This window comes from Tribolium madens, unplaced genomic scaffold (genome assembly GCF_015345945.1).
Source record: "Tribolium madens isolate multiple individuals breed KSU strain unplaced genomic scaffold, Tmad_KSU_1.1 Scaffold_19;HRSCAF=116;Tcas5.2_LG9, whole genome shotgun sequence".
NCBI classification, from domain to species: Eukaryota; Metazoa; Arthropoda; class Insecta; order Coleoptera; family Tenebrionidae; genus Tribolium; species Tribolium madens.
Genome location: NW_025400983.1, coordinates 13469890 through 13495643, shown reverse-complemented (window position 1 = coordinate 13495643; position 25754 = coordinate 13469890). Strand labels below are relative to the sequence as shown.

General features: G+C 31.0%; 3 protein-coding genes across 3 annotated transcripts; 1 reads left to right on the top strand and 2 right to left on the bottom strand.

The window, feature by feature from the left end:
* Positions 1 to 1381: 1381 nt before the first annotated feature.
* LOC123013121 (elongation of very long chain fatty acids protein) lies at positions 1382 to 4962 on the top strand. Its single transcript, XM_044411474.1, has 5 exons — positions 1382 to 1720; positions 3781 to 3870; positions 3929 to 4116; positions 4167 to 4547; positions 4677 to 4962. Exons 2-5 carry the CDS (start codon positions 3804 to 3806, stop codon positions 4890 to 4892), a joined length of 852 nt encoding a protein of 283 aa, XP_044267409.1. The 5' UTR covers positions 1382 to 1720; positions 3781 to 3803; the 3' UTR covers positions 4893 to 4962.
* Positions 4963 to 9894: 4932 nt separating this feature from the next.
* On the bottom strand, positions 9895 to 11546 carry LOC123012589 (elongation of very long chain fatty acids protein AAEL008004). Its single transcript, XM_044410614.1, has 6 exons — positions 11402 to 11546; positions 11133 to 11199; positions 10813 to 11087; positions 10598 to 10760; positions 10407 to 10543; positions 9895 to 10357 (listed from the first exon to the last, which is right to left on the bottom strand). The coding sequence occupies exons 2-6, from the start codon at positions 11191 to 11193 to the stop codon at positions 10163 to 10165; spliced, it is 831 nt and encodes a 276-aa protein (XP_044266549.1). The 5' UTR covers positions 11194 to 11199; positions 11402 to 11546; the 3' UTR covers positions 9895 to 10162.
* A 3511-nt stretch (positions 11547 to 15057) lies between these two features.
* On the bottom strand, positions 15058 to 16201 carry LOC123012599 (elongation of very long chain fatty acids protein AAEL008004-like). The gene is made up of 5 exons (XM_044410625.1): positions 16059 to 16201; positions 15820 to 16010; positions 15642 to 15773; positions 15350 to 15592; positions 15058 to 15301 (listed from the first exon to the last, which is right to left on the bottom strand). The coding sequence occupies exons 1-5, from the start codon at positions 16117 to 16119 to the stop codon at positions 15119 to 15121; spliced, it is 810 nt and encodes a 269-aa protein (XP_044266560.1). The 5' UTR covers positions 16120 to 16201; the 3' UTR covers positions 15058 to 15118.
* Between the last annotated feature and the right edge of the window lie 9553 nt (positions 16202 to 25754).

The window sequence follows — 25754 nt, the reverse complement described above, 5'->3', positions numbered from 1 at the left end:
GACAGATAGAATTTTTTAAACATTTTTTCCATGTTCCTGGTATCTTATCTTACTTGAAAATTTTTTTGGCGCACCTCTATACCTATATATACAGAAATGTTACATAAATAAATATACCGGGTGTCCCAGGCAGGCTTGGATATAAGAAATTAAAGTAGGAAATTAGTTTGTATTTTTTTTCCGGCTGGAGGAGTAACAGAAATTAAAATCTGCTATTTAGGCGAAAACTGCTCTCGAAAAATCGAAATTTGAATTTACCGGGTTAGCGTTACTAAGAAACGGACTATCAAGTCATTGTTGCCAAAAGAGAATTTCAAAATTAGTTCACATGCCTTATCACTCTAATAATGTAAGCAAATTTTACTTTGTCTTGAAAAGCATTTCCATTCAATTTATTGATGTGTTTTATTGGAAAATTAACATTCATTTTTAAAATGATTCAGAAAACGCAATAATTGCAAAGGCTTTTAGGTGACAAATTCTCTGTTGGCAACAATGACGCTGACACGGCAAATTCAAATTTCGATTTTTCGAGGGCCGTTTTCGTCCAAATAGAGTTGACAAAAATGTCCTTTTCAAGCACTACAAGCTCCATCAATCAGATTTTGATTTCTGTTACTCCTGCAGCTGGAAAAAAAATAAAAACTAATTTTCCATGTTAATTTTCTATATCCAAGCCTGCCTGAAGCACCCGGTATTTTTTAATTTGATGTGTATGTCAGACTAGAAATTATTCACATATTCATAAATTGTTTATTTATGCTAATGTCATTAATAAAGATATATATTACAAAGAACTGTCTTTGTCATAACTGCATGATAAAAACGTCTTCATTGCCCGAAATTTTTTGTTCGCCACTATACCTAGTTGTATGTAATACAATTTTATATCATCAGAATTACCGTCGACATTAGAAAAAAAAATTTGAATTGAATTCTATTTTGGGCCTTTTTTTGCTTGCTATTTCATTTAGGAATATGAATCTTGCCTGAATTTGTATTTATATTTCCTGTTTGCACTTTGCATGTGCTACTATGCAGCTCGGTATATCACGTCACTCGATAGCAGCGTAGTAAAAGTGAAAGTTACATAGATAACTTAGATTTTCGTAAAAGTGAGGAAAGTTTAATGAAGCAGCTAAACTCTTAAATGGCTTGAAAATTAAATTTAAACATGGACAAGTTCCTTACTTCATTATTTTTCCATTTTGCAAATAGTTACATAAAGATTAGCAATTTACAAATAATGATGTATTGTCTACTCGAAAAAAAATTCATTTTGTAATTTGACTTATCGCCTCAAAAATTAGCAAGCAAGTTGCGTTAGAATACATTGTAAAAGACAATAAATCCACGAAAATGTCAAAGTTGGGTCAATTGCATTGCTGGTCACAAGTCTTTGATTTTAAATTAATTAGGTGGAAATATATAATTTACGTCTGCGGACGTAATTAATCAGAGGCCTCCTTAACTAGGTCGTTAAAATCATAGAAGTGCGAATGACTAGCGTGTCCAGTTTTCCAATAAAGTCTTTCTGTCTCCATGAACTTGAAAGTGAAGAAGGAGAATTGATGGTATAAGCTGTCTACTTCTACACCATGCTTTAGTACACTTTCTGTCTTCGTGCTCATCAGCTTGACTTAGTTTTCCGTAACCGATGTGTAATAAATCAGTGGTGTTTTTCTCTAGACATATCTTTTGGGATTAGTTCTTAATTTATGTGAGTATTTTTTATTTTAATTTTTTAAATAACAGTAGCTGCACAAACACTAAATTAATGAGCTCTATCGAATCACGTATATTTGGGTTTGCTAAACTTTCATGCCTAAAATTTGGTGAAATAAAGAGAAATCATCGTATTCAGAGAAATTGTCATTGTTTTTATGACAAAATTAGAAAATGTTATGATTTATGTTAAAAATAATTATTAAACTTCAAGTTGTACGTGTTTTTTTATGCAGGCAATTAGCTTAATTAAATCTGCAACTTTGCTGCAATAAACGATTATAAATGTAATAGCAAAAATGCTTTAATTAAAACAGTTAGGTAAAACTAGGAGAACGGATTTGAGTGATTCAGTATAAAATCTCTTCAAAATTTATTTGTAAATAATATAAAATTTTAGTAATAGCTCTGAAAATTTATGATGAAATCCATTCTGGAGTAATCTATGCGCATGTTAAGTTAAACGACAATTTCTTCACAGCTAGGAGGGAATTTTTATAAAATTTAGTTTGTTTAAATAAGTTTAAAATTAAATCATTTCTAGGTACATGATAAGTCTAACTTCGTCATTCGTAAACTTAACCTTATCACTCGTAGATAAACAATTTCTTTATTGTCTTGTATGATAAATAACTATGCTTTTTTTAAAGTAACTGTAAAAATAGAATAATGTAAAAGTTAATAGATTTTGAGTAATTAACATTTTAATATTGACAATTAGAAATTCTGGTAATTTATGTTATGGCCAAGTTTGGGATAATGCATTGACAATAGAGCGGAGGCTTCACAATAGAGCCTGGATACGTCATAACTCATAAATGTCATTGCGGACTTTTTTTCTGTCAAGAAATTCTGGCTTGATCACCAATTATCGCAAAGCCCCCATAAATTATTCCAAGTTTCAGATTTTCAATATTAAGATGTTAATTATTCAAAACCCATCAACTTTATCATTATTCTATTTTCTCAAATATTACAGAAAAAAAAACAAAGAATTTTATCAAGTTTCTTCAAATTTAATTTTTGAGGTCTCACTGCCATACGCTAAAAATTTTGTACAATATCAAATCATCAAATTAAAATGTATTTACTCCTCTATAGCTACACTATCAAAATTCTTTTAAATGAATTAGAAATATTTATTTTTGCGCCAGCCCTAAAACTTAGGACACCCTGTACAAACTTTAGTGGTTTTGCTTCGTCCTACCTTGGCTTTTTGCTAACCGCGACACTAAATTAAGGTGAGAGATACAAAAATATAAATTAAAACTATTTTGTTTTGTATGTCATGATTAACATCTTGTAAAATTTTGCTTATTACTTCAAAAGCTTCCTGTTTAATTAAGGCAAGTTACCCCAAAAAAAATATTGTGCAAAAAAAATTTAGTTTACACTTTAGAACTCTATGCGCTGTACACTACAGAAACACATTAAAAAAAAAAGACCCTCATTACTTGAATCTGTCAACAGTGGAAGTGATATAATACTATTTTCAATGTGGGTAAAACAAATTCTAAATCCATTTGTGATTAAAATTTAAGATTTTTAAAACTCACGTTTGCGCACATCACCGAAACAGAAGCTACTTTATTTGCGAAATTCTTCAGGTCACGGGTTTCAAGAATATTAATTTGCACTTGCATTATATTGGTTGAATGCCTGTAACTTCTAAACAAAAAGCAAATTTTGCAACTCTTAAGATGCGTACGAATTGTTACAGTCTCAATTGTATCTAACAAATTGGTAGTTTTATTACTCGTAAATTAATTTTTACTACAGCAATTTTTTCCAGTACATGATTTTTGCGTACAATTTTGACCATAGAAGTGTGACCCAATTTCATGCAGCAATATTTTGTTACTCACATGTAACACATATTATGCAAAGGGTGCGTAATAATAAACTAAAGTTAAATAAATCAAACAATTTTATTATAATAGGATGTTAACTTTATACACTCAAAAATGTTTGTACGTATCTCCAGGTGTCTGAATTCTTAAATATACTCGTAATTTGCATTTCTACTACTAAGTAACTAATAAATATTTTTTCTAGGTTTTTACTAAAATTATAAAAAAATGGCAAATAGTACTGTGGATAACACTTTTAAGAGAGTTTACCACTTCCTCTTTACAGAGCTTGGAGGTAAGTAAATTCTATTGTTAAAAAATACTTCAAATATTTTATAAAATATTTTTTCTAGATCCTCGGACAAACAACTGGTTTTTGGTCACCCATCCAGTAATTTTTCCTATTGTTGGGTTCTATTTATATTTTGTAACAAAACTTGGCCCCCGGCTGATGAAAGATCGTCCGCCTTTCGAGTTTAAATTAATTTTAGTATTATATAATGCCTTTCAAGTGGTTTTAAGTACATGGCTCTTCTGGGAAGTAAGGTGACAAAACACTCAAAGTGGCAATAATAATTTTTATGTCACCAGGCGCTTGAGGGAGCTTTTTGGGACAAATACAGTTGGAAATGTGAACCAGTTGACTTTTCTTGGTCACCTCATGCCTTAAGAGTGGCTCGAGGTGTTTACATTTTCTATTTGGCGAAGATATCTGAACTCCTAGATACCGTTTTCTTTGTTTTGCGAAAGAAAAACAATCAAGTGTCTTTTCTCCACTTATATCATCACGCTGTGATGCCGATGATTAGCTGGGGAGTGGTGAAATATATGCCTGGAGGACATGCTATATTTATTGGATTCATTAACAGTTTCGTGCACATAATAATGTACACTTATTACTTGCTTGCTGCAATGGGACCCCAGTTTCAAAAATACCTCTGGTGGAAAAAACATATCACAAATCTACAAATGGTAATTACATCATATTAAGTAAATTATCGAGTACCTATGGCTGGTAACCGTACCGTATCGTTTTCTCCTTTTCACTCATAATTGGTCTCTGTCACTATTGTCAACGTTGTAATTTGCTCTTTTTTACAGATACAGTTCTGTGTGGCTTTCTTGCACAGCAGTCAATTACTTTTTTACGATTGTGGATATCCAAGATGGTCGGTCTTTTTCACGCTGCCAAATGCTGTTTTCTTCTATTATCTTTTTGACAATTTTTACAAACAATCTTATAAATATGGAAAACGGATTGAGAAAAATGAAAAAAGCAATGGAATACAAAATGGTTACCACATAAAAACGCAGTAATATTTTAGGTGTTGATATAATTTTTATGTACGTTTATACAAATTCTCAATAAAAATTAATTAAAGATGAATTCTCGTCACATTATAGAAGTATTGACCACTGACAGTAATGTTAGATACCTACATTGTAAAACGCCAAATAAAATGACAATTCGAAAAGTAAAATGGCATGATCAAAAACATGATATTTTATAACCAAATTTTTTATTTACCTTCAAGAAAGAACAGTCCTACTCGTATTATTATACGTCGACGACTAATTCCAGACCATTTTGATGTTTTAGTTTTCGACTTGTCATTTTATTTGACGTTTCATTCAAAAAGAGACATACGTTCTCGGATGATTCGATTACAAAAAATTATCTTGATCGCTCGATATTATTTTTAAAAATACAATACCATAGTTTTTAGAACAAAATTACACAGTTTATTGTCATCTATTTTTTGCTTTCTGTATTTTATTATTTTTGGAACCCTTGTTAAAAGAGGGGTGTAATTGCGCGCGCGTTAAAAAAAGGGTTTATCTGAAGGGTTTAGATACCGATTCAGAGCGGTTTTCGGAAAAACTGTCAAATGCGTTTTTGAGGATCAAACTAGAGTTTCACAACATTCCTGATTTTCAATTTTATCGTCTTCAGAAGAAAATTAAAAAACTCTCAGAAAAATATTAGGTAGTGGTTATGTGGGGAAAAAAGCGTAAAAAACGTAACTTTTTTTTTCAATGCCCAAATACGATTTCCAAATACTAAAAAAGGGTAGAGTTATCGATTTTTGAATAGGAAATTTCAAAAAAGCGTCACTTGCCATGTCATTTTGATTCCCCCTAGGAACCACCGAAACGGTTTTGAGTGTTGCTCAATAACTTTTTCAATTGAAAGATATTGCCGATTGCAAGTTTTAAAATAGGCACAGTGTATGCAACCAATAATTATTAACCGTTTCTTTAAAGACATAATCTATGATATTCAGAAGTGGCGCAACTCTGTCGACAGTGCTCGTTATAGGTTATACCTATACCTCCTTAAAGATCTCTAACATCTTGGATAACATTTAATAGAAACCTTCAAAACTTCACAATGAATCTTGAGATACGCCCGTTCGACTTGTTAACGACAATATGTAGTCACACATACGAGTAACGATTTTATACAGGTGCGCCAAAACTTGCGCTTCAGGAAAAAATGCCAGGATACCAGGAACATGGAAAAAAATGTTAAAAAAATTCTTTCTTTATTAATTTCGAAGTTGGCAGAGTTTAAATTTTGCACTTTGACACATAACACATAAAGTTTAGTTTCTTTTTAATTTTTACTATTTTATTTTGTTTTAGGCATTTTTTGATTATTTTTATCGCTAGACACTGCCTATGCCGCCGCCCCTGCGAGCCGCCACTGAATATCATCCACTATAATGAGTTTTAATTATTGAAGTGAATTAATCAAAGACATGCAAAATATTTGTCAAAGCACTCTTAGTTTTTTTTTATTGAATGCACGTTACCTAAAGTTGTACTGGCGATGTTACATGTTTTATTATACATGTAATAGGTGGGTCACGTTTTGAGCACTTAACCTAAAAATAAAAAGTCTAAAAAGTCTCAATTAAAACATGGATGCTATAAAATATCCAAGATCTGAGCTTATTTTAGATACATACTGGACTAGCAAAATACTAATAAATTAGAATTGCAAAAAACATGAAATCATAAGGTAAGTTAGAACAATTATTTATAACTTCAATATTTTTCTGCAAAGTGGTTTGTTTGTTTTTTGAGTAATTCGCAATTTTTGTAGTGTCTTTAATATTACAACTACAAAGTAAAAGGCTGTCCTTATCATTGTCTGCTTTGCTTATCGCAAAACATTACAAAAATTTCGAACCATTTTTGCTTTCGTTGCATACCTATTGCTCGGAATTTCAAATAAGCGAACATCTTTTGCCCCACAAATAAAACAAGCTTTTTACCATTTTATACTATTACTTTGTAAAATTGAAGGGTATTATTTTAAATTGCCGCCAATGTTTATAAATTGCACTGCTGTTAGTTTAATATTGTAACTTTGATTCGTTAATCGACCACCGAGGGTGCACAATAAGGTTCTGTCTTTTTTGTTTTTATGGCCACTCTGCAGAAACAGTTATCATGGAGAATGAAACGGCCTTATAAGCGTAGCTTTTTGATTCAGATGGCCTTGTTTCAAGCAAGAGCACAAAAACATTAATCATAAATCTTTATAAACAACAATTTGAGGACTATTATACAAGGTCTTCCGTTTTTACTGTTACAAATTGAAATAGGTGATAAAATATTCAATTTTAAGACAAAAGTGTTACAACTCTGTATTGAAAAATACAATGTAAGGAATCTACACCCCTTGAAAAAGGTGCGTCTTTTAATGAATTTAGTTCCAATATTTTAGAAAACATTTTAGATAAAATTACAAAATTTGGTACAGCTGATAACCTTTATACACTTAAAGGAATTTAAAGATAAAACAATGAAATTTTTAATCAGGGGCGAGGAAAACTGGAGGATATAATGCAAAAAGTACCCTAACTTAGTTTTTTGCCACTTTCACCAGCGAATTTTAAATGCCATAGTCTCTCACAAAAAAAATAGTTATTTACATTCGTGTGCGGTAACTTAAATTTTACAGTGCGAAATGAATTTGGAGCACGACGCGCAGCGGAGTGCTTTAATAATTGAGCACTGTAAAATGGTTAACGCACAAGATTTGTATTAAACTTTTTGGCCGACGTTTAAACAAAAATTCAAAATTACAAAATTCAGAATTAATACAAATAAATACGTTTTACAATAAATATCACGGTGGCTATGCGCTCTAATGTCAAACAATTAAAAAAGACGCAAAAACGTCTCAGACACAAAGTTTTGTTATCGTTGACTTGGTGGTGACTTTATGCTTCAAAATGTCGAGTGATGATAGCCCCATGTGTACCCCACCAGAAATCAGAAGTGCAGCAGAAAATGTTTCAACCGAGCTATTGCCCGAAAAATCGCGAGCAAGGTATGAAGCCCAGTACAATGTGTTTATAAAGTGATGTGAAGAAAAAGATGTTTTATCATTCAAAGGTTGTGTTTTATTAAAAATGTTATCATCTTACTAACAGTTTTTTTTTTATAATACATATCTATAAAGATAATTTTGGCCGTGCGGTAAAACTGTCACTTTACGCACGTCCGTGCGTAAAATACCCAGGCGACTGGAAATACAGTCTTTCAATAGGTTTACGTTAATTTGACATTTACATGTCAGGAGGCCAAAAAGGTCTCTTGCGTTTTTCCATACAAATTTCCGTTTTTGAGTAAAATCAATTTAAAATTTATGCTACAAACCATAAATAGCATTAAAATTTAAAATTACACTCCTAGTTATTTATTCGACGAGTTTGAGTGTAAATCGGACGCTTTATTTCACGAGTGTATTTTTCATCCACGAGGTGGAATACATGAACCGATTTACACGAAGACGAGTTGAATACAACAATTTACTCTTCGAATTAGACTCAACAAGGCTTAAAGTTGCTTTAAATCTGTTAAATAATAATCTGACGTTTTGTATTGAGAAATGCCAAACAGTTGTCAAAACTTCCTTACACAAAAGAAAAACCGTAAATTTTAACTTTAATTTAAGAAAATTTCCATATTTGATATTTAAATTTGTTTAGGTGTATAAAAATTATCAGTTACAAAATTATCTATACCTACTACAAAACTGTTTTGAGACATATGTATAAAGAGATAACGATACTTGTAAATTATAATATGTGTACATATGTTTTCGTATCACTTTTGAAAACTTATCAAATAATAGTAAATAATATATTGGGCTCGTAAAATGTTTTTAGTTGATAATTTTATCATTGTTAGAAACAAAACTGCAATAATTTTTGTAATTAGCCCTTATTTTGGTTCTCTAATAGAGATATACCTACAGGGTGAGTCTTAACTTATACGCATAAACTTAAAGAATGAAAGGTTATGATCAACAATAAGTAACAAGAATAGAAATTGTCGAATATCAATAAAAAGTATTATTTAACTGACATCATTTCTGACATAAGCGCAAATTATTTAAAATTTTAAAGTGTTTTTAACACGGTATATTTCGGTAACTAAACATATTTATTTATATTTTTATTATTAGTTTAATTAGTTATTATTTGGCAGAACCCATCATACCATAAAATTATGCATATAAGTTGAGACTCACCCTGTATAAAAGAATGCGACAAGGTATGTATGTACAAGGTTTACGAGTCACCGGAATTATTCTTTTGTTAAGATAATAGGTATTACATTGTTGTAACAAATAAAAAAATCGTATCCATGACAATGAAAGAGAAAAGTCACTTCATAACTTTGACACTGTAAGCATTTGATTTGCTTTTGCCTTAGTTAGATCTTTTGTCTAATCACTTCCAACGAAATTGTTTCCAATAGGTTTGATTTGTTTTTTTGTTGACTTTTTTTCAAATTTATGAACGTAGATAGCAAATATTAGAAGAATAAATCGGTTGTCGTAATTATGATTTACGATAAAACACTCAAGGCAATGTTAATATTAATGACCATTGTTGTAGTCGAAACAGTAGTTCTTAAACAAATAAATAAAATGAGTTATTTAGTTTTTATTACGTAAATTTTAAATAGTGTATTAGTTTTCTTTTACCGTGCACATCATCTCCGTTAAATTTCAATTTCAAGACCGTAATCACTTTGTATACATTTATTACATACGTTAGGTATTCATAATCACTTTAAATCGTTAAATTTGTAGTTAAAAGAATTATTATTGGTATGTAATAACAATATTCTGTCCTTGTTATGGTACTTAAAATTAATAAATCTAGTCTGACCTTTAATAGCATAAAAATTAAAAATTTTATTAAAATTGAAAAGGAAATGAAAAAAAACCTGTGGTTTTATTAAATTAAATGTGCCTTATAGGTACGTTATTTAAAGTTTAAACAGACAGAAAATCTCTTCATACAATTTATTTTCTAATACAATATTTTTTGTTGCTCATTTCGTATGAATGAAAGTATTCATTTTTTAAATACATATATTTATTTAAGGACTTCATTTGTTGGCGTAAACAAAAAAAAGGTTCATACTTGTACATTTACATTAATAAATGGTCATTCTTTAAGGGAGTAATAAATGACTCCCAACACTTAAAACGTAATTAAAAAATAAATAAAAATAACCTGACTATATTTACAATTTTAACAACCTACAACATCCCACTATTGGCTCTTGATAGTGTTTACATCACCAGTTAAAGAATTCTTTGGTTTGATATAAGCTTTTCTGTAAAAATTGCTGAATAAATAAAGAAACACGACAACATTAGCAACAAAGAAAAAGGTTAAAGCTTTGGGTAACTTGCAGTCCATTGCAATTATGGAAATTAAATAAGCCAGCATAATGCAGAACTGAGTCTGAAAAATAAAATTTAGAATAATTTAGTAAAAAAACAGAAAAACAAACCAACTGCATCCAAGTCATGTATTTTTTCCACCACAAATATTTTTGGAACCTGGGACCCAAAGCTGCGATTAAATAATAAGTGTACATCACAACATGAACGAAAGAATTTAATAGTCCAATAACAACTCCTTGTTCACCTAAAATTAGGTCACATTAGTTACTCATATATTTTTCATAGTTTTAGGACGCACCTGGTAAAAATTTTAAATATCCCCACGAAAAGAACATTGTACAGGAATGGTGGTAGACATGCAAAAATGTTACTTGAGATTGTTTCTTCCTCAAAACGAAAAAGACAGTATCTAGGAGCTCCACAATTTTTGAAAAAAAGTACCACCAAGCCCCGTTAGCTAGCTGTGGCAAAACAAAAGTTACTTGATGCGTTTATTTTATTTTAATAATTTACCGCAAATTGAAACTCCTTATTAGTTGAGGGATTACGACAAGTGTGATTAAGGAGATGAGGTAAAGCACTTTTGACCGTCATTGCTTGACAGCATAACCACGTACTGAAAAGAACTTGATACAAGTTATAACCGATGAGAACCCCCTTCAGATCGAAGGCTTTTCGCTTTTCCATCAATTTGGGCCCTAATTTTAAAACAAAATATAAATAGACTAGCAGAATGGTTATGACTGGAACTGGGGATGACATAAAAAGCCACGAGTCCACAACCGGATCTAAAAATTTGAGATTAGATAGATTATAAAAAATATAATACTCACCTCGTTTCGATTCCATTAATTCATTGTAATTTTCAACTACCATGTGCATTAAAGACGTCATCGCTAACTACAAAAAAATACTAATTAAATTTGCGAGGTAACACCGACTGAGTCTCATTTAACAAACAAATCTATTTTGAGGTCAATAATGTTTTTTCTGAAAGAAGTAACATGATCCAAGTGTCAGCAAGTTAGAGTTCAGCGATCCAATTGTTGCAAATAATTTAATGACTTCATCAAATTTATGAAATAATTTAAAAAGAACTTACGGATTAGTTGTATTCTAAAACAAAAAATGTATAGGTATCCAAAACCAGCACTATCACTAATAATAATTTCTAAGCTCTGTTGCTTGTAAACACTAATTCACGACTGAGACGAAGAGCTTACAATAGCTTTCATATAAAAGTTAAACGCGACACGGAAGATACGATTATATCCACTCCTTTCACTTACGTTTTTTTATTATTGGTGGACCTGTTTTCAATAAACGGCCCAAGTAATAAAGTAAATAGACAAGGGCCTACGATCTACAATACGATGATAACGTGTCAAAAGAAACGCAGGGAAATTATATTTTGTGTTAATAAAAAGATAAACTGTGTTAAACAGTGTTATCTATTATTTGTTGCCCTGTTATTATAATGTCAAAACTATAAAAAAGTCTATTAGTAGGTATTAGTAGTCAGCAACTAAACACAAATTCGTAATGAAAAATAAGACTTTATTGTGTTGACAATAATTCTTGAAACTAAATTACAATTTTCTTTATTGACTGGTCGGCTCGTAGAAAAAATAATGTATGCAACTCGCATTTAATAGCTATTATTAAGACAACTCATGTACTCATGTCTTAGTAGCCATCATTAAATGCTCGTTGCATTACTAAATATATTACATTTTCCATAGTGCAACGGCTCAATTTCGTACATAAAATATGTAGGTACTATATTATTTTTGCTGTTCTGTGAGAGATTTGCTATTGTTATTAGATTTTTTTATGAACTTCAAGAGGGTGTTACTTATTTAAGAATTAAAAATTAAATTAAAAATTAAAAATTCGGTTATTTTTATCTACTACACAACTTTATCTAAAATTATTATGTAGGCACAGTTTGTTTTTTTTTTAATTGCTGATTGCTGGTGGGGGGTAGTATGAATGAAAAACGCGATATGACCTCCGGCTATTTTTGGCTTCTGACATTTTGGTACTAATGTCAAAAATTAAAGCTTCTCCCTGGCATTAGGATTTTTTATAGGGCTTGAATTACGATTGCTACGATGATATAGAAATTATAAATATAGCCTCAAAACAGTTTTGAGATTATAAATGTAGCCTCAAAACAGTTTTCCTCATTAAAAATAAAATTACAAATGACCTATCTGACGGTAAGACACACTTTTGATGTACATACGTCACTAGCTCTGCAGTAAAATAAATAGGCTGTTTACAAATGTTGAGAAGAGATAGCGATTAGATGCGTGTCTCGAATTATTAATTGATCCACACGCATAAATTAAAAAAACGGACTTTACATCTGTAAATATAAAATATACATATTTATATAAAATATATTATAATTTAAACCAACAAAACTAAAATAAATAAACAAAAAAATTTATTAAAAACTTTTATGAAATTATTTTACATATTTACATAATTTTGTATAATAGTATAACAAGAGTAGGTATGTTTTTTATATATTTATCATGTCATAAAAACATCAAACATTTTTATTTTAATTTTTTTCATAAAAATTTTAAAACAGAAAATTTTTTGTGAAATTATATATATTGTGAATCTTAACTTAGGTATAGGCATAATTTTAGAGTATGACGGGTTATGCCAAATAATAGCTAATAGTGAAAAAAATTTCCAGTAAAAGTTTCTTTGTTACGGACATAAAAACACTATTAGACTTTAAAATTAAAATTAAATAATTTGTACTAATGACAACGATGCCGACATTACATTTGTCAATAGTAAGAGAATCGATTTTTTTCTTCTTTAGGTGAGCTTAAATGGTACTTTTATTGACAATCGACAAAATAAAAAGGTTTTATGTAACTTCCTCTTCATTTTTTTTTACTTATTGTTGGTCATAACCTTATATCCTATAAGTTTATGCGTAAGACTCACCCTGTATATTTCTTAGAGAATCAAAATGGAGACTAATTATATAAATATTTATTGCAGTTCTGTGTCTAACAATGATAAAATTATCAACTAAAAGCATTTTATTAGGCCAGTTTATTATTTACTATTATTTGATGTTTTCAAAAATGATAGGAAAAATTGTATGCATTTATTATAACTTACAGTTATCGTTATCTTTTTATACTTGAAAAATCTGGTATGAACATTACATTACTTTCCTTATCCTACTTATTTGGAAAACATCTTTACGACAATTATTTAGGTTGGAAATCCCAGTAGCAAACCTAACGTTTGCGTTAGTGTCGCCTGCCGGATTACACGCGAAATGGATCATAGTTGTCGCGGGTTCGAGTCTGGGGTGCAATTTTTTATTTTTTATTTTTACTTCATCACATTTTACTGTTTAATAAGGTATATTTCATGATTCTAAATAATTTTTATGCCCATAAATTTATTGTATCTTCAACCGTATAATTTTGCGGCCACTTTTTGGTCTTTGCGGCCGAACGGTGCGACCGATTTTTACCAATTGTAAAACAGTTTTTATTCTCACCTGAGGATGACCACTTTGTGGTTGAAACTCGTTGTGTTTAACTTAGCTAAGTTACCATTCAATTGTTTTTATTAAAATTTAAATTAAAAGATTTTATTACAACTTTTCGAAATTAAAATATACAATATTTTTAAATTGAATTCTTTTTACGAAAAGTATATTAATTTTTTCTTAATTTTTGTTATTGCTTTAGTATTAGACTTTAAACTGGATGAATAATTTATTTTTAAACATACAAATTTTGTGGATTAACAAAGAGGTTAAAAAAATAGAACAGAATCTTGTATGTAAGATAAATCTTACTTCAAAAATGTGTCCGCAATCTCAGGTCTAAACAGCATAGGCTTGACCGAGTTGAACGGATGAAGACGCCCGTTCAGCTTTTTTGATATACTTTTACTCCACCAACACACATCTAATTTTACCCAATATTTGTGAATATTTCTGCAGAGAGTTTCATTTCGCACAAAAGTAAGCGAAAAAATCGGATGTCATTAAACCTAAATGTGTTGTTAATATATAATATTGCAAATTGTTTTTATATTTATTATTTTGCTTCAAAAGTCGCCTCTAACATTGGTTTTCAATGAAAAATAAAAAATAAATGAAATCGGTCATATATCGCTTAGATATTTAAACGGTACCTATATCTCCTCCTTAAGATGTAGGTAATCAAACAAACGCGTTAAACATAGTAACCTGCTTCATGATTCAGAGAAAGTACTTCACCGATTGTATAGAATTCAGCGCGACTATCTCTTTTAGAATAAATAAGTTGATGACGGCTGTCTAATAGACTGAATGTTCAAATCGTTTTTACTTATTTACTTGTAACAGAAGGAGATTATTTTACAGACAAAATAAATGAATGCGTGTATACCTACTGCAGAACGGTACTTGATACAAGCATTCACTAAAGTGTGTCATTGGAACACTCATCTCTCAAGTCTCGTGCGGTTTTAGCAAAGAGAAGAGAAAGTGGGAATAGTGATAATGAACTTGTGATATAATTCATTGGTGAATTGACCTAAAGCTGGTGCCGTTTTACTAGAAAGTAACTGACACGGATTTGACATAAACTAAGATTAAGGTCAAAATGAAAACGCGACTTATGTAGAGTACTTGAGGACTTTGTACCGTATAAAAAATTATTCAGCATAATGCAAAATATAGACGTAAATAGATAACTAGGTAACAACAATTAAAAGACCAAATTGTTTTTTTTTAAGTTTATTGTAAAAAATTTATAGAAATAGAAAATTATACTATCAAGACCTAACTCACAGCAAGTTTTGAACTTTTCTTTGGTCTGATATAAGCTTTCCAATAAAAGTCGCTGAAGAGTGCAATCATAAATAGACTCTGAGGCACCACCATGTAAGAAACAATTTTCGGATAAGCGCAGTCAGGTTTAAATAACAGTTGTCCATATATAAACAAAAAGAAAACAAATTGTATCTATAAAATTTAAATAAAGTTAAGGTAATTCCAATTCATTAAGCTTACAAGCTGTAGATGAGTTATGTGTTTCTTCCACCAAATATTACTCTTATATTCTGGCTTCCAGATAGTCAACAAGTAATAAAAGTACATAACAGTATGAACAAAAGTGTTAACAAACCCCAAAAATATACTATGCCCACCTCCCATAAATTTAACTCCAGTCCAACTTAGTCCAATCATTCCGAAATGGTGGTAAACGTGGAGAAACGAGACTTGATTGGTTTTTCCGCGAAGTAGAAAAAATATCTATAAAAATATTTAGTGGCTTTAGATTTATTTAAAATAGCCAAATTACCGTATCCATTAGATCTGCAATTTTTGTCAAAAAATATAAGTAAACCAGTCTCATAACAAACATATTATGCGGTGTTATGGAATAATCAATGGGAGCACACAACCAATTAAGTTTCAAAGTTTCCAACCCAGCCTGTAACAAAACTGTAACATTTGTATTGACTTTATATTCTACTTACATAGAAACATATGTACGCATTTATAAAAACCTGGATCAAATTGAACACGATCAGTACACTGTCTAGTTTAAAAGGTGGTCGTTTTTCCATAAATTTCGGTAAGAATTTGTAAATTAAGTACAAATATCCTACACCTATGATAATGGGTTGTAGTGGAGACGACATTAGAAAAAAACCATCACATCGTGGATCTGTAAATAATTCATAAGAAAATATGATTTGTTGTAGTTAAATTTTACCAGGTTTTTCAGAAAATAACCAAAAATATCCTTGAAACATTTTTTTCAAAAGCAGAGCCATCTTGATGCACTTTGAAATTTGACTGATAAGTTACCACTACCTAGTATATTTACAAACTACGGCCACTTTACTGCAATTGTCGACGACCTGGGAATTATCATATTTTTAAATAATGAAAGTCATTATAAACATTTTTTTTCTATTGTTTCAGAAAGCTAAGGTCATCGCCAATCTTCTACTACTATAGATATTTGGCAGTTATATTGTTATAATATTTTTAAAGCAACATTGTTTTGCATGCAAATCAAAGGTTATTATTCGCGAGGCTCAGCTGAATAATTTTAAAAAAATTGTAATTTCTGCGTTCTACGAAGTACAGTCTATGAAAATACCAGGTGAATAAAAAGTATGGAACCAAACGTTTTTTGCTTAAACTATTTATTTTTTGAAAAAACTAATTGATGAGTGCTAAGGTACTATAAAAATGTGATGATTTAACAAGAGTAAAATTTTTCGAAATTTCGTTTTATTTTTGAGTTCTACAAAAAAAATAATTTTTTTAAATTGCAACCCACTATAAAATCATTTTTCTCATAAAAGCTATACTCTAAGAATTACAACTATCTGCTTTATTTTTAATTTTTTCAAAAAAAAATTTTCACATAAATTGCAATTTTGACAAAAAAATCGCATAACTCAAAAACAAAACAAAATTTCGTTCTAAAATTACGGCAAATGATTAAAAATAAAAGCGCTTGGTTCCATACTTTATATTCAGCCTGTATATGGAATTATTAAGTAGATAATAGTACTTATGAGATGGCACGAGAGAATGTTTAAAATCGGATGTAAAACAAGAGCTTTTGTTTTCCCGAGGTCCATTACTGACATTTGTAAAATTTATTTTCTAGAAGGGTGTAAAAAACAGTCATAGTTTTTCAGAGCCAAGGTTTTCTCAATTTTAAGCTACATTCAACGTTTATTAATTCTATTTTGGTTTTCAAAACAATAAAAAAATACTTACTACTTTCGGCAAGGACTGACCGCATTTGATAGCCTATGAACAATATTATCATTCTAAAAAAAAACTAATTTACTTAAGTATTTTTATGTTTTTTACTTTAGGTAGAGCTTGTTCCAAATCTGGTGGCGAACTGACGTTGTCAAAAATAACTGAATTTTGACACTAAACATATGTTTACTATTAAAAAAAATATTATTCATAGGCGTCGTATGAAATAATATTTCAAAACCACTGTTATTCTTTAAAAAAAATAATAATAAGTAGGTACTTATACATAAGATGAAGAATGATGAACAAATTATTAAACTGTTAACGCATGAAAAGACTTTTCAAAAATGATATTCCTAACAATCCTTGTCTTCAAAATTTCTAGAGAAAAAAAAGTACGCCCATGTATTTTTTTATCTTAACCAAGTGGGCGCACTCCAAGTGTCTTTTCTGTCACTGTCAGTTCGCCACCAGATATGGAATAAGCTATAGGCATATCTTTTTAAAGCGTAATAAAAATAGATACAGTATAGAGGTAAACCTAAAGTAACGCACAAAAGTGATATTTTTCTTATGGGTCATTATTGAAAAAAATCCTTAAACAGGTCGATTTTATTTTTGTAAACGCTACATATTTTATTACTCCAACATTTATGACTTCATTGGTTTTGAGTAATCACGTCATTATGTTTTTTAATGACAACCGGCATTTTTATTTACTGTTTTTAGATTTTTTGTTAGTATATTTAGCTGAGCCACATAAACTCACTTTTTTTGAAATAACATACAGGATGTATCAAAACTTGCGCCCCAAAGAAGAATTGTTTAAAAAATTCCATCTGTAAAAATTTTTGAGATTATTTTGTCAAAGAAAAATTTGCCAATATTCAATTTCAAATTTCATTTCATTTTAAAGGGTAAGGCCATCTCTTTAGAATGGTCTTTATTTGAAGGAAATCGGCCTAATAGTTTAAATTTTAAATTATTTTAAATTCATTTAAATTAGAAAAGTGTGTGGACTTTATAATTTTTTTAGTGCATTTGATTTGTCTACTGAGACGAACAAAATGATATAAAATTTGTCAAGTTGTCACGACATGACTTTTTTTGTCGCCCGCCCTGTGTAATTTGTATCAAATGTGGTCATCGATATCAACCAAGCTGTGCAGAAAAAATGGTTAACAGAGTGATTACTGACGTGGCAGTCTTCGAGTGTTGCGAGATACCAGGGAAAGAAATCCGTGCGAATATACCCGACGATCTCCCTGATATAATAGGTATTGATTCGAAGATGTTTCTATATGTAATCAAACAAAAAGACATTATAATTGAGTAACTTAGGGATAAAATAAAACTAATGAATAACCAAATTGACCTACTAAATAGGTTAAATGACTTTAAAAAAGATAAGGAACTCAGTGTGAACGATAAAGCTAAAACAAGCGATAAACCAAATTTACCTGCAAAAACTATACCTACGATAACTCCGACCTTAAAACCAGCTGTCGAAAATAAAATAAATACGAATGATTCCGTTTGAATAAAAAAACAGCAACTGCCTTTTCGAACTCAAAAAAATATAAACATTCAGGAGGAAGAAAAAAAAGACGATCCTAAGGAATATTGGACGTCGGTTACAAATAAAAAAGCCTACCTAATCGAGAACAAGAAGACGAAGACAAAGTCATCAGTGAAATAGAAAAAACCCAAAAACAGAGCGCCCCAAAAAAGCTCCTCTACTCAAGAAAAAAATGGAACGTCAAAAATCTGCGATTATTGGTACAGGCGCTGATAGCAGCATAAAAGTAACACCAAGAATGGCCTATCTACATGTCACCAGACTGGATCCAAGAACTACCACCGAGGATTTGACAAATCAACTCAAAAGTATGCTTCCTGAAGTAACGTGTAAACACCCAGAGCAATACCCGTCTTTTAAAGTAACAATCAATCTCACTAATCTTAATGTGGCCTCAAACCCAAATTTGTGACCTAATGGGTGTCTGGTGAATCGTTTTTTTTATCCACGTCGGAGAAAAGCCCCAACACCATAACAAATTCCAGTAAAAACTCTAACAATGGTAAAGGTTTCTATCTGTCATATTAATTCTAATAAGCCTGCGGCAAAAAACGTCGGAGTTACTGCAAGTACTTACAGAACTGAATTTTCCGACCATTGTGTGCATATCAGAAACGTGGTGCTCCAGTGATGAGATTAATAGTACTCTTCTTGGACCTTATGTTTGATAAAGCCTATTCAATAATAACAAAAAAAAAACTCCAATACAAAATCAAAAAATTGGATGAACAGTAGTATCACAAATATCGGTAAAATGGTTGGGCAATTGTATGGGCTGTATAAAACATCAAATAATATTGTAATTTTTAATCGTTATAAAAAATTTAAAAACAATTTATAATAACTCGATCAAACTAGCTAGAAGAAAGTATTACGAATTATTATGGGCCATAATAAAAAATGAGTGTGGCTCTGGAAAATTATTTACTTACCCAAACTATTTCAGTAGTATTACAGGTAAAAAATCATGTGATACTAAAGAGGTTGCTGATTATTTCAATAAGTACATTTTTTATAAAATCTGTTAGTGATTTAGCCAACAATGCTAACAAACAAGTAAACATAAAAAACAAAATAAATATTCATAATACCATTTATTTGCGTCCAGTAACACGTTGTGAATTAGTGGAAATAATTAATTCTGTAGGTATAAAAAAATCATGCGGTTTTGATGGTATTTCATGTTTTATCATAAAACTTGTTGAGGACATTATTTTGGAACCTCTCTTAGATTTAATTAATCAGTCTTTCGAACTCGGCGTTTTTCCCTCAATCTTAAAACAAGCAGTTATTGTCCCTATTCACAAGGAAAGTAAAAATCAGGAGGGTAGACCGGTGCGTCATCAATTTAATTTTTTCATTACCACCCTACAGTGAAATAAAAAATCTATCACAATGTAAATGAAACAATTAAACGGTCTCTAAGGATGGTAGCCTTGAACATTAATTTACATATGTACTTCATGTACTTCATGTCATGTTCGAGTAAATTTGTCAATTTGACATTGACAGTAACATTATTGTCGTCGTTGAAATTCTTTGTGGTATAATTTTCAAGTTGTTGATTTAATAGCACTATAAACGTGAGGGCTGACTAAGTATTGTTTTGGCGATAAGACTAAAACACGTGAGTAGACCAAAAGTTGCTGCTAAATAATTACTTTTATTTTATATGGCAAAAAGAGATGTATCTTGTTGGTTTTATGTTGTCAATTTTTTTCTAATTCTTATTAAAATACAGTGGCTGTTGTCATTATAAATTTTGTAATTTTTCTTTATGTTTTTGATGTGCCCCGGTATAATAATGAAACACGAGTTGTAGTAATAGAATTTGCTAGATCTGAATTTCAGGAATATGATTTTGCCTATATACATCTCTTGAAAATAACATCATTTTAAAATTGTTCGTTTTCGCTTAGTGTCCTTTTATTGTTAGTTCATTTTATAAAATTAGTGGAAAAGTGTTTGCAAAAATAAATACAAAAACAAAAGTTCTTGTATTTTAACGAAAAAGTTTGTCGAAAAGGTAAGACTTTTTCATTTTTTCTTCATTAAAATTTTGACTTTTATTTATTAAAATATTACATAAGATGGAAAACGAAACGTTTATCGGAATCCCAATATCGAAAAAATAAGTAAGTATGCAGATGAACTTACAATATTTTCTACTAAGAATAAGGATAAAAGCCTTCTTGTAAAAATAAATGGCAAAAGTATTAAGCAAACTAAAAATTGTAAATTTCTTGGTCTTATGTTTGACGCCAACTTGACTTGGACTGACCATATCGACATTGTCCTTTTAAGAAACTATCGACTCAGTGCATCACTATCGTCCACTACGAGATAGGATCAGTCTTGAATCACTCAAAGTTTATTATTTTAGTAACATTCAGTCTTGTCTTAGCTATGGTATCACGTGCTGGGGCAATGCAGTAAAAGTAATGAAGTTTTGTTCGCACAACAAATGATAGTGAGGACTATATTGTTTAAAAAATCTAGAGACTCCTGCAAGCCCTGTTTAAAAAGTTAGGTATTTTAACTGTAGTGTCACTTTATATTGTATTGTCTGTTGTTTGTGTTAAATCTTCGAATTTTTCTACGGAAAAGCAGGTAGTGATATGTATAATTTGCGTAACAAGAATAACATACTGATTCCTGCACATAGGGTAGATTGTCGGGATTATTATAAATTTGGGCATTGACCATTTTCCAGACGGAGCTGAGAATTGAGTCAAAAACATCTCCTTAGATAGAAGATCGAGGAGGACAGTGTCAGGCTAGTTAGCCTGAATGTATCCTGTAGTGGAGAACGAAAAAATCCAATAAATTTGGCACTTCTCATTCTCCACTACCGACTCAATGTCTCCCGGAGCATAGGGAAGCACAGGTGTTTCGTCTACCCCGTACGAGACGAGCGTGTTAAAAACACCATCTTGGCAGGCTATGATAAATCCCTCCGTCTACGACTTTAACCCACTTGCCTTTAAGAAGTCAAAGCTCAGCCGTTGAGACAAGCCCTGGTCTTGTATGGTGTTATAGAAGACACCATGCATGGGCTTGTCACAGTGCCTGCGCAATAGACTGCGCACCTCGGGTTCCCTTACGAGGGCCTGGAGACGAGTATCCTCCCACTCTGTGACCGTGGTTCCTCATCGAATACAAGACTGAGTTCATCTGCTGCCCTTCGTGCTGCCTTAAACAAAAATGCTCCCACCTCCCCCCTTTCGTGTTTGCATACCATGCGAAGAAGGGGATACGAGCTCCTGATAATCTTACAGGCCGTACCCAAAGCTACTCTGTCATGCAGACACCGAAAACTCAATAGTCCACGGCCCCTTGATTACGTGGGAGATATAACCGTGGAACGGATGATTTTGGGTGATGACTCCTTTGAAGAGTCATCATTTTGCAGGTCCCTACATCGAGATTTTGCAACTCGCCTTAGGCCCCTTCACTACTCGAAAGGAGTAGATCGAAACGGCAAGCATATTTGTTGCGTCAATTTTGTTCTTCCCCGACAGTTCGGAAGACCAAATTTGCCGGAGCAGTTGCCGATACTTGTCACGAAGAGACTCTTAGATTTTACCTACCTCTTGAACAATACCGAGGTAGGTATACGTCTCTCCGGCATTCAGATGTTTAAGAATGCTTCCATCAGCAAGCTGCTCATCCTCTCCGTATTCTCCGCATTGTCCTCTCTTGAGTGCGCATTTGTCCGTTCCGAACTCCATTCCAATCGCATGAGAATACTCCTGCACCACCCTAAGAGATTGTTGTAGTTCTCTTTCTCCTGAGGCGTAAAGTTTAAGGTCCTCCATATAGAAAAGATGGGTGACCTTATGCCTTCGGTTTGAGGGTGGGCCGCAAGTGTATCCCTTTGTTTTTCGTAAGGCAATTGAAAGCGGAAGTAGTAAGATGCAAAACAAGAATGGGTTCAAGGAAAGTTTTGATATAACAAAAGTCGGTTTTTACTCCCCCCTGTGCAAAAATAGCTGTGTTATTATCGATAACTTTTTTAGTGTAGACTAAAGTAACCTCTTTTATTGTCATTTAATGACAGTCTTATCATACAACTCGTCAATTTTCATAGCATACTCTAGTCTAAAAGAAAAATGGATGTCTCGCTGAATATATTTTTATATCATTTTTTACACGTAATCACTAAAATACAAAGAAATATACTACAAAAAAAGTAAATAAAATTATTGGTTGCTACTAAAAAAAGTAATGATGACGTCATTACTTATAAACTAATGTTGGTATAATGTCAAAATGCAGCATTTACAAAAATAAAATCGACCTTTTGAGAATTTTTTTGAAAAATAATAATCTATACCTAACAAAAATATTAATTTTGTGCGTTACTTAAAGTTCGTACGTAAAACAGTATGTATACCAATAATATGATAATTTCACATTCATAAAAGTATAATATAAAAGACATTTGCTAAACAATATGTCGCACAACGGAATATTTTTAAACATGCAATAATTTGCATTGATTCAGATTCAAAGTGAATTCGATATTTTAGACTGCTTTCACTGTAAAGCATGTTGCATTGTGGATGTATTATGCACATCGTCGAAGAAGTTAGTATGTAAGTAAACCGTGTCGGATACACCTTAGCTAATAAAGGTTGTCATTAATTCATATATGATTTCATTAAATGAATAAATTTGAAAATAGCAAAATGCATTAAATTCGAAATAATGATTTGTCTTATAAAACCGTATGTAGGTATATATGGGTTTTGCTGAGTGTGACGTACAAGTATACAGGATGTACCACATAAAACTTTCTCTCAAGAAATTGCATCTGCAGCCATTTTAAATACACCTCATTAGCACTAAAACTTTTTGTAATATAAAATAAACTGCTCGAAATTATTATTATTAAATTAATTATTTAATTTAATATTATTAAAGATGCAGCAAAACTATTGTTTGTTTATTTTCTAAAGTTTTTAAAGTAATTTGGGTAAAATACGTTTTAGTGAAAACGGTTAAAAAATTATCAAGAAAAAAACAAAAACTTTACAAAACACAATAAAAGCACTTTTTTATTTTGTCTTTAAGAAAACGCATGCTAAAAAGAAAAGACGACATAATGCACAGTATTGCCAACAGAATGATCAGTATGTTAGAAAGTGGTGCTTGACGACTGCATTCTTTAATGTTACACAAAGTGTGGTTTCGCGGCTACAACAAAGATATAGAGAAACTGGAAGTGTGTCGGAAAGGTCAACACAAGATCGACCAAGGGCTAATATCGTTGTACAAGATGATCGTTTGATGATTAAGAAAGCAGTAGAAACTCAAGATTTCATTGTAATTTGTTAAGGCAAGAGCCATTCCACGCCACTGGAACTAGTGTCGCAGCTAGAACGATACTTAAACGCATTAAGGAGACAGAACTAAGATTGTAGAAGACGGTTCCATTGACATCTGCAGTAGGGCCGCCGCAAGAGGTATCAACGCCTGCGTGCAAGTTTGAATTTGGTGCCCCCTCTTTTTGTTAATAAACTATGGGCATTCCTTTGTACATATAAAAAATATATTCACAGAATTTTGTTAAGATTAAAAAGTAAAGAGAATTTTTATTAAATTTGGTTATCAAGAAGTGTCAATAAATCAAAGTGAAGAAATATTAATTAAAAAGTATTTAAAATATTCTTTTTTTTTACTTAAAAAACTTTTTTATTTTCTAAATTTCATACTACCCACAGTCCAGTTTAGTCGAATTTGATAAGACCGAGGAGAAGACCAATGCTACGAAATAAAAATTCGGTTCGGTTCGAACAAAGAATTTTTATATTTTTAAGCTTTTATTTGAATGATATTTTGTAAAATGAGATATTAGATTCTGAAGAAAATTTACACTTTTAAAACTCCGCATCATTTATTTTGTTTAAAATATCAACTCAAATTGTGATGAAACAACTAATACGATTTTGTAAAAAGGCATGTAAAGGAGTTTTATGAGTAGTAGCAATATTCCAAGAATAATCAGTTTCAAATATTTTCATCAGAGTATCAAAAGTCTACAGATATGATACCGCAATTGTTTAACTGCATCGATTATGCTAGAAAAAAATTAAAATTCTTGAAATAATTTGAAAAAGTGATATAATTTCATAGGAAACTTTACTACTTGTCACTTGCCTCCGCCCCCTTAATTAGAGTACACAATTTGTAATATCACCAATAGATTCAGCGCCAAAAAATTACTTCATATGTAATCTTTTGTAAATTTATGTATACCGGTAAGGTACTGAGATAATTGAATAAAAGATCTTTTAGCTTTTTTTAGTTCCCTTAGCAATCATTTCTGAACATAGGTTTTTAGGATTTTTTTCTTCTTTTGACGTGGGAAATATGTCCTCAAGATCTTTCAATATTTTTTCCGGACATCCGTACCTCCAGTATGATGACTTCCTCCGCATATTGTAGTGTAGTTACGATATGAGAGTTTAAATTTTGCACTTTGACTCTATTTATTTCTGTTGGAAAAATACTTTTCCAAGTTTTGTTGCTACAAGCTATTAAAAGAGGAAACAGGGAAGCTGTAACCTGAATTGTATCTCTGTTTAATGTTATTTGTGGCTTTTATTGGCAAAATTTTTGTATCTTTACTAAATAATTATAAAAAAACATATACAAGATCATCGGTATCATTAAATAGATATGAAAAAATGTCAAATGCCAAAAATATTTGACAGAATTTTTTCATTTTTTCCATGTTCCTGGTATCTTATCTTACTAAAATTTTTTCTCTGGGGCGCGAGTTCTGGCGCATCTGTATATAGACCTTTAGCAATTTTCAATAATATTAAACAGTTCCTTGATTTTTTATTAACAATCAAAGATTTAATGCAATTTTTGTCAAAACTGTAATTTTTGAGTTACTATAGTTTTCGTTGGGAGAGTCGATATGTTACATAACAGAACTCAGAAAAAAATGCTCTCCTTAAAAAAATTAAATTCAACCCTTTGACATAAAAAAAAACTAGTTAGCCTTGTATCCACAGAACAAATGAAGATAGAAGTTTGATAAACATCTGATGCGATGGAATTTAAATACTTATAATCATATACCAAATTTCA